The sequence below is a fragment of the Misgurnus anguillicaudatus genome, chromosome 13, assembly GCF_027580225.2.
Source record: "Misgurnus anguillicaudatus chromosome 13, ASM2758022v2, whole genome shotgun sequence".
Taxonomy (NCBI): Eukaryota; Metazoa; Chordata; class Actinopteri; order Cypriniformes; family Cobitidae; genus Misgurnus; species Misgurnus anguillicaudatus.
The window spans coordinates 31,769,908-31,779,621 of NC_073349.2; the positions used below are offsets into that span (position 1 = coordinate 31,769,908).

General features: G+C 40.9%; 1 protein-coding gene across 1 annotated transcript; it reads right to left on the reverse strand.

The window, feature by feature from the left end:
• On the reverse strand, nt 1-8,865 carry rnf150b (ring finger protein 150b). Its single transcript, XM_055188213.2, has 7 exons — nt 8,114-8,865; nt 5,649-5,899; nt 4,344-4,415; nt 4,162-4,244; nt 3,560-3,656; nt 1,307-1,511; nt 1-1,007 (listed from the first exon to the last, which is right to left on the reverse strand). The coding sequence occupies exons 1-7, from the start codon at nt 8,562-8,564 to the stop codon at nt 907-909; spliced, it is 1,260 nt and encodes a 419-aa protein (XP_055044188.2). The 5' UTR covers nt 8,565-8,865; the 3' UTR covers nt 1-906.
• Between the last annotated feature and the right edge of the window lie 849 nt (nt 8,866-9,714).

Consider the following 9,714-nt stretch of genomic DNA (forward strand, 5'->3'; position numbering starts at 1 on the left):
TTCTTTTTGTTTGTTTTAAGCACACATTTACTTCAATTTGATGTTTTTTGTAAGACAAAATAAGACAAAAGTACCAAGTAAGAAAGTCATTTTTTTGCATTGTAAATGCCACCTTGACAAAATAGCAAAGACAATAGACAATGTACATGAGGGCGAGCACATTCACAGACTGAATTTAGATTTGTGGGTGAACGATTCCTTTAAATGGAATCCACTAGAATCTAAACACAGGTGGACAGGACATGTGGCATGCATGGCAAACATCACATGACCCGGGTCCACACGATCCCAAGAGCACTTCTACAGTTTCGTTTCCAAACACTAAGAATCAACGACATCCATCAAACACTCTCGCCTGCAGTCTTTGGTAAGAGGTCAAATCCAAACACTCAGACGTGTGGCTCCAAATACTGGCGGTCTTTTAATACTGCACAACTCAAGCATATCAGATGAATCTCTATAGAAAAATAAACCACCTCTTCTTCAGATTCAAAATAGTCTTTACTCTTCTTCTCTCTGGATTGGCATCAGAGACGACAGTAATACGGGCAGCGAACATTGCGACGGTAGGGAAGAGAGGAAAACGACTACGTGATTGTCGAGCAGATCAGTATGGATTGTCTGCCAATACTGAACAAGTGCTTTAGCTCAAGTGTACACTGTAGTGTACGGGAGCAAAGTTTACCCTGCTCTTCAGACAGAGAGAAAGAGAAGAAAAACAGAGAGGAGATGTCATCTGAGGATCAGGAGATGTCCTCGACAGGCAGTGTGTGTTATAATGTCACTAGACAAAACTCCACCAAGATTAAAGCAGTCAACCCGTCCAAGCCCGTCGCTGTGGTCACCTGTTCCGGTCGCAATTGGCAACCCAAAATACTAATCCATAGCTAAGTGGGTGTGGCTAGATCAACACTTTGGGTCATCAGTGGGTGTGTCAATTTCAGAATGCCCCGCCCCTGTAGCGAGTGACCCCTCCGAACTGCCACTGGCTATTGGCTGTAGTTCACCTGTCAAGGATAGATAACAACCAGTAAGACCATGATTTTAATTTGAAATGTCATGTGAGAAATAAATTACTGTGTCTTAAATCGTAGTAAAGTTGGTCTAATAGTATACCGTTTTAAGTTTGTTTAGCGTATCTGAGTTAAAAGTATTAAATGAACGTATAAGACATGCCATGAGCATTCAGTTAATATCAATATCCCATTTCTGATGGAGCATTGTTAGTTACCTATTGGCCGTTATTACCAATGAACCATAGTTGCATTCAGGAAAAACGCACCCCTGGTCAATTACACACACTTACTTTGCTCAATTGGCAAGGAGTCCTGTGAAAGAGGTTCTGAATCCAGGAGGACCTGAGGAAGACCAACCATCCTGACACCAGGGTCCCTTCCTCCAGCGATATCCCCGGGCATGACATCATCACTCATCACCATGGCATTGAGAGCTACACCTCCCACAGCAAGTTCATAATCCAGAGGAAACTCATTCAGACACTCCGCACTGGACTGCAAAGCATAGAGATAAACATACTAGAATCGGCCAGCATTCACACGGCGTAGAGTTAGACCTGCTAGAATCGTCCAACGTTCGCACGGCATAGAGTTACACATGCTAAAAACGTGAAACATTCACAAGGTGTAGAGTAAAACATACTAGAATCGGCCAACATTCACACAGTGTAGAGTTAAACACACTAGAATCATCCAACATTCGCAAAGCATAAAGTTAAACACGCTAGAATCGGCCAACATTCACACAGTGTAGAGTTAAACACGCTAAATTGTCTAATGTTCGTATGACGTAGAGTTAAACACACTAGAATCGTCCAACGTTTGCATGCCGTAGAGTTACACATGCTAGAAACGTCCAACGTTCACACGGCGTAGAGTTAAACACGCTAAAATCGTCCAACGTTCGCATGGCGTACAGTTACACATGCTAGAAACGTGAAACGTTTACACGACAGAGTTAAACACGCTAGAATCGGCCAATGTTCGTACAGAGTAGAGTTTAACATGCCAGAATCATCCAATATTCGCAAAGCATAGAGTTAAACATACTAGAATCGTCCAACATTCGCACAGCATAGAGTTAAACACGCTAAAATCGTCCAACGTTCGTACGGTGTAGAGTTAAACATGCTAGAATCGGCCAACATTCGCATGGCGTAGAGTTAAACACGCTAGAATCAGCCAACGTTCGTACAGTGTAGAGTTATACACGTTAGAATCGGTCAAAGTTCACATGGCGTAGAGTTAAACATGATAGAATCGGCCAACATTTGTACAGCGTAGAGTTAAACACTCTAGAATCGTCCAACGTTCGTACGGTGTAGAGTTAAACATGCTAGAATCGGCCAACGTTCGCATGGCGTAGAGTTAAACATGATAGAATCGGCCAACATTTGTACAGCGTAGAGTTAAACACTCTAGAATCGTCCAACGTTCATACGGCGTATAGTTTAACACGCTAAAATCATCCAACGTTCACAAGGCATAGAGTTAAACACACTAGAATCGGCCAATGTTCGCATGGCATAGAGTTAAACACGATAAAATCATCCAACGTTCGCATGAAGTAGAGTTACACATGCTAGAATCATCCAACATTCGCACGGCGTAGAGTTAAACAGAATCAGCCAACGTTCGTACAGTGTAGAGTTAAACACGTTAGAATCGGTCAAAGTTCACATGGCGTAGAGTTAAACATGATAGAATCGGCCAACATTCGTACAGTGTAGAGTTAAACACTCTAGAATCGTCCAACGTTCATACGGCGTAGAGTTTAACACGATAAAATCATCCAACGTTTGCATGGAGTAGAGTTACACATGCTAGAATCGGCTAACATTCGTACAGCGTAGAGTTAAACACACTAGAATCGGCCAATGTTCGCATGGCATAGAGTTAAACACGATGAAATCGTCCAACATTTGTACAGCGTAGAGTTAAACACTCTAGAATCGTCCAACGTTCATACGGCGTAGAGTTTAACACGATAAAATCATCCAACGTTCACAAGGCATAGAGTTAAACACACTAGAATCGGCCAACATTCGCACGGCATAGAATTAAACACGATAAAATCATCCAACGTTCACAAGGCATAGAGTTAAACACACTAGAATCGGCAAATGTTCGCATGGCATAGAGTTAAACACGATAAAATCATCCAACGTTCACAAGGCATAGAGTTAAACACACTAGAATCGGCAAATGTTCGCACGGCGTAGAGTTAAACACGCTAAAACCGTCCAACGTTCACGCGGCATAGAGTTACACATGCTAGAATCATCCAACATTCGCACGGCGTAGAGTTAAACAGATTGAAAGCATATTTATAGCAATATTGACACTATATTTAGTGCTAAATAAACAAGATTTCAATTCAGAAATATGAAAACACTCAATCTCTGGTGAAGTAATATTCAGTAAATGTTTTATAACTAGATGCTGCATTGATACAATTGGAAAACTAATTTAAAGTCCACATGACATGCAGGCCTGACCTTCGACCTACTGTACAGTAACCAAGAACAGTAAGAAATACCAACCGTAAGGCCGAGAGCTTTGAGAATGTTCATTTTACACATGGGACATGTGCGATGATCCACCAACCAAGGGTCAACACAGCCTTTATGAAAGAGATGCCTGAGAGAGAGAGAGAGAGAGAGAGAGAGAGAGAGAGAGAGAGAGAGAGAGAGAGAGAGAAACAATTTATTCAAACAAGTAGTGTGACTACAGCTACACATTTAAGTACAGAGGCTCTACTAAAACAACATTATTCAAATCCATTGCTGAAGGGTCATGATGAACTTCAGATCAAAGATGTCTGGAGCAGCTCATCTGGATCTTCTGGAATACGTGTGTGTGTGTGTGTGTGTGTGTGTGTGTGTGTGTGTGTGTGTAACCCTATTTGAATAAACGGATTATAAGATAATCTCTCTCTCTCTCTCTCATTACAATACCAAATGATCAGTGGTTGATTCAGTGAACTACTGAACATACAGAAACACCTTCATATAAAAACGTTTCAACTATTCAACATCATTCAATGACTAGTTGGCTGTTGAATGACTAGTCAACCATTATGATCCATCCCTAATAACTCAAAGTACATTTTTGGAAAGACTAAAATGGTCTGATGTGCATTTACCTGCATGGTAAGATTCTCACGACATCATTGGGCTTATAGCCCTCGATACACACGGCACAGTTATCAAAATCACTTTCAGTTTCCTGAAGAGAAATAAAGACACAAACCAACACATTATATACATAACAGTAGACATCAAGGGTTTAAAAAAAGATGTTAACACAATATTTAATATTGCTCACCTGGTCGCCTTTCCTGATGGTCCGCACCTGTAACTGGCTGATGGCTTTTTTGGCGGCGTCCCCGAGTCTTCTCTGACCAATCAGAAAACAGAACAAGAAGGAAAACTCACATTTTGTTAAACATTTGTGACTTTACATCTTAAAGGAATATTCCATTTTCTCAAAAGAAAAATCCAGACAATTTCCTCACCACCATGTCATCCAAAATGCCGATGTCCCTCTCTGTTCAGTCGAGAAGAAATTATGTTTTTTGAGGAAAAAATTGCAGGATTTTTCTCATTTTAATGGACTTTACTAGACACCAACAATTAACACTTAACTCAACACTTGACAATTTTTTTCAACGGAGTTTCAAAGGACTATAAACGATCCCAAACGAGGCATAAGGGTCTTATCTAGCAAAACGATTGTCATTTTTGACAAAAATAAAAAATATGTACTTCCAAACCACAACTTTTCGTCTAGATCCAGTCCAGCGCGACCTAACGTAAATGCGTAGTGACGTAGGGAGGTCACGTGTTACATATATAAAACGCACATTTGCGGACCATTTTAAACAATAAACTGACACAAAGACATTAATTAGTATCATTCCACATACAACAATGTGTGAATGGTCCTCTTTCAACACACTTGTAAACACTGGGGCGGAGTTTTGCATTCGTCTTCTGTGACATTCTTGACGTCATGACGCATTGTGTGAGGTCACGCTGGCGCATCACGACCGGATCTAGACGAGAAGTTGTGCTTCAAAAGTGTACATTTGTCATTTTTCTTGTCAAAAATGACAATCGTTTTGCTAGATAAGACCCTTATATGCCTCGTTTGGGATTGTTTATAGTCCTTTGAAACTCCGCTGAAAAAAAACTGTTACGTGTTGAGTTAAGTATTAAATGCTGGGCTCCATTAAAGTCCATTAAAATTAGAAAAATCCTGCAATGTTCCTCTCAAAAAACACAATTTCCTCTGGACTGAACAAAGAAAGACACCAACACCCTGGATGACATGGTGGCGAGCAAACCATCCGGATTTTTCTTCCAAGAAAATGGACAAATCCTTTAATTCAGTGTTTATTATTATTAGACACAGATCATTAATGAAAGACTTTGTTGGCTTCAGTTGGCAGATGTGAGTTTTCCTGTCGTCTGTAATAAAGTTAAAGTGCGGTGTTCAATCATTAACATCAGTGTGGAGGAAACATCTGGCTACTCTATCATTACGCAAAACTGTGTCTGGTTGTAACACAATGCTCTTAGCAGGAATAGTAAACTTGAGACCCAAAATGTGCATCACTTGTTGCTGTACCTGGTTTCGATCTCTAGCGTTGGCGTATCTAAAACGCTGGATGTAGTAGAAGACGAGCCAGGCCAGAGAAATGATCATGAGGATGATGAAGGAGATAGAGACGAAGACCACAGACGTGCGACTGACGTATTTCTGAAGGTTCCGCGTTCCCATGGTGATGTGCATGTGAATGGTGATGTTTCGGTCTAGGAGCAGAACCAGCTCACGACCCTTCAGCTCTGGAATCATGATGGCCACCACATCACCAATATCTGAAAGAGAGCGACCATTCAGACTGGACGAATTAACAATCAAACACGATTAATAAGCAAACCTCTCACACTAGAGGAAATGTTTAAACAAGAAACTCTGAGAAGAAGAAAGCAAAAGAGTCAAACAATGAGAGATGCTGGGGAGAACAAAGAGCCGAAACTAAACCAGTAACATTTTTGCCAATCGAAAACAAAAGCGACAGATGGAGATTTGAGGCGTGGAATGAGAAGAATGCAGATGTGACCGTTCTGGTCCAGGCTGACCATCAGATCTGGCTCTACAACATAATTCATGACTTTCAGATGTGATCCCACATAAACCCAACTCTGGTCTGAAGAACACCAACCACACCTTTGGACATCAAACCACAACACAATGTACAGAAATGATACCGAAATAACATCTCAACAACAATAGAGACTTATTCAACCTGTCAGACAACAAGTTCAGATGGATGGATGTGCCGTGACTATTTCAAACATGACACATGTGCATAACATACAAACATAGACCAAAGCATTCATCGCTGTTATATTCACACAGATCCACCTTTAGCAGCTCACAAAACCACACATGCATTGCTGAATTTTCTTCACAAATCACTAGGGTTGCAAAGGGACGGAAAGTTTCCAGTAACTTTCCGTGGGAACTTAATCTGGGGAATTTTAAAAATATTCCAAATTGGAAACTTACTGGAATTTATTGGAATTTATGGGAATTATTTGGAAATGTATATAAACTGTATCATATAGACCCTTTTACAGCTCATGTGATCAAATCGTTATAGTCGTGCGTAGGTTCCGCGTCAGTTTTCATTTATACTTTTGTGTTGTCGTCCGCGTCGACGTGCAAACACACGCGCAGACCGCTGGTAGGCAGTAACCACGCGTGTAACCACAGTAGCAGCGCGAGCGTCAAAGAAGAAGAAGCTTGGCAAGTTAAGCCACAAACGAAGAAGAAACAGCAACTTGTTGTGTATGATTTGAGAAGACAAGTAAATAAACAGCGACTTTTGTTGCAGTTTGAGTTAAATCACTCCTCAACTTGGCTCATCTTTGTTTTCACTGTCGCAAACGGAAATACTTATGACGCAGTTTTTTACCTGACGGGAGGGGTTCTGGTGGACCAATCACAGCGCTTGCCTGTTAAAAAATTTGCGAGGTGCACGTCACGCAACGCAGAGCTACACACAGGCTACGGATAGCCTACGCCATAGAACTTATGCACGACTACAAATCGGGCTTAACGTGTTAGCAACTCAGAAAGTTGATAAAGCTGATAAACTTTCTCTGTCTGTGTTGCTTCACTGCTGATTCTTGCCATACTTCCGTTGCCTAAATGCGCGCGCATACGCTATCACGTCATCATTGTGTACAAACAGTAAAAGGGTCTATACAAACATAAATAAACATTTTGTTTGGTCATAAGCAGGTATGCATGCAAGGGAATATAAATTTTTAAAATGATGTTAAAAATTATCCAAAACTTTTGAACAGTAGTGTGTATTGTTACAAAAGTTTTTGTTTCAAATAAATAGTTTTTATTTTAGTAAATGTTCTTTTTACTATTAATTCATCAAAGAATCCTGTTAAGCATGGATTTAGTTGATCAAAAATCTTTCAGAAATCATGGTAAGCAGTGAGGAATCTGCAGGGTAGAAATTTAAGTGAAATTGCATTAAAAAAAAATTTTTTAAACAAAATTATGCTGCAAGATTTCTTAAACAACATTTAAGTTCCCCACTCACTGTAAAAAAAAACTAACTGCCAGTAACTTACTGTAGATTTTACATTTATGTTATTTACTGGCAACAGTTTGTTCAAAGTTAAATGAACATAAAACATATTTAGTCTTTATCTTCTACAGTAAGTTACTGGCAACCAGCTGCACAATTACAGCTCATTTTTTACAGTGCAGGCAACTCTGCGACTGTTTTCAAATTCGCAGTTTATTTCCATACATTCCCGTTAATTCCTATAGGAAATTTGCAGCCATGAAAATTCCCAAAATTTTGCAACCCTACAAATCCCCAAACATACATTCGTCATGTAGTTTTATACATTCAGCATCACTCATAACTTCACAACTATGTGACACATTTCACTTCCCGATATCAAGTGCGCATTCAGCATCACATAAAAGCAGGCATTCATGTACCATCATCATCATCATCACCACATTTACCATCATAACCACATCCTTGTATACTGTACCTCGATCTGGCATCGTTATGGTCTCGTTGGGGTTGGATGATCCCACGTTGAATATGACCACAGCTGAAGCGTTGTGTCCCACCGCGTGTCTGATTTTATCTTTAAACGTGCAGTTTCCCTTGCTGATGAGCGCGATCCACGAGCCGTTTACGCGGGGCGCAAACCTGGTGTTGGGGTCGCACGCGTGTCTGTCCTGCTGCGCGGCGGGCATCGCCAGAACGCCCCTGGCCTCGGTCTTGAGCGCATTTTCTCCGTAACGGCCGCACTCCGTTTTCTCCGTCCGGAACTCGGCCGTGTCCGGATCCACGTACGTGATGTTGACGAACGCCGTGTACCATTCCTCCTTCTCCGCCACCGTGAAGTCCAAACACAACAGATGCACGAAACAGAAAGACAGCAGCCAGGTGGACAGGGCTAAACTACGACACGCCTGAATCACAGATAACGCCATGCTCTTAAAATTGTGGTTATTGTCACGGTTGCGCGTTTACTCCATAATCTCTCTCTCACGCGCTCTCTCTCTTTATGCGTCTCAGACGCACTACTCGCCGCAATGATGGATAACCATCGCTAAAGTATATAAACGCCCGACTTACAAGCACAAATAATTTATTTAGCAAATCCAAAAGCCTGTTGCATGAGTAGAAAACGCGCAGGTCGAGAGTAAAAGCGAGAAAAAGACGAGCGACGGCGGCATGATGTCGAATGTTTACGGCCTTCGGCTGCTGCGATTAAAACAAATCTCGAAAGAAACAGCGGCCGCTAGCGGCGCAGCGAATAATTGCAGGAGCGCTAAGGGGCTGTCGCAAAATTACATTTTACCCAATGAGTTGTATAGGTGTTAACAGGAGATCGAATTAAGGCGTGAGGTTCACCTTTTGGTAACATTTTACCTTTATATGACATTTTTAGCAGAAAAAGCAGGGAAGTTCCTAGAAACCAGGAGTTCATAAAGTGTTTATAGAGGGATTGTTTAATGGGTGAGTTCAAACAGTGTTAAAAAGACACAAAACTCACACAAATAAAATAATGAAGCTGCATTAAAGGAGCATTTCACCCGTAGAAACATTAATCTTGAATTTGGTGCATTTGATCAAGAAAAGGGGTGTTTGTAGTCTCACCCCCTCAACAAAGATATTGGACTTTCTGCTTTCTAAGAAAGTGCAAATCTGAAATCTGTATTTCTCCTGTCTCAGCGGAAACTGAGGAAATGATGCACGACCATTCAAAAACAAGACTGGGGTTCTAACTATACAAAGCTTTATGCAAACAGGTGAAGTGTCCCTAAGAGGTAACATGTCCATCTCAATAAACATCAGCCACTTTCTCTGTTTATCTTCATAATAAGGATAGTGTGCATCCCCATGGCAACAACAAAAACCTTTACATTAACATCCGGTGGCTATTACATACTCAAACCCTTTACCCCTAAACTTTAAGGGGCAGTTTCCCAAACAGGGATTAGATTAATCCAGGACTAGGCCTTAGTTATATTAGGACATTTAAAGGGACACTCCACTTTTTTTGAAAATATGCTAATTTTCCAGCTCCCCTAGAGTTAAACATTTGATTTTTACCATTTTGGAATCCATTCAGCTGAT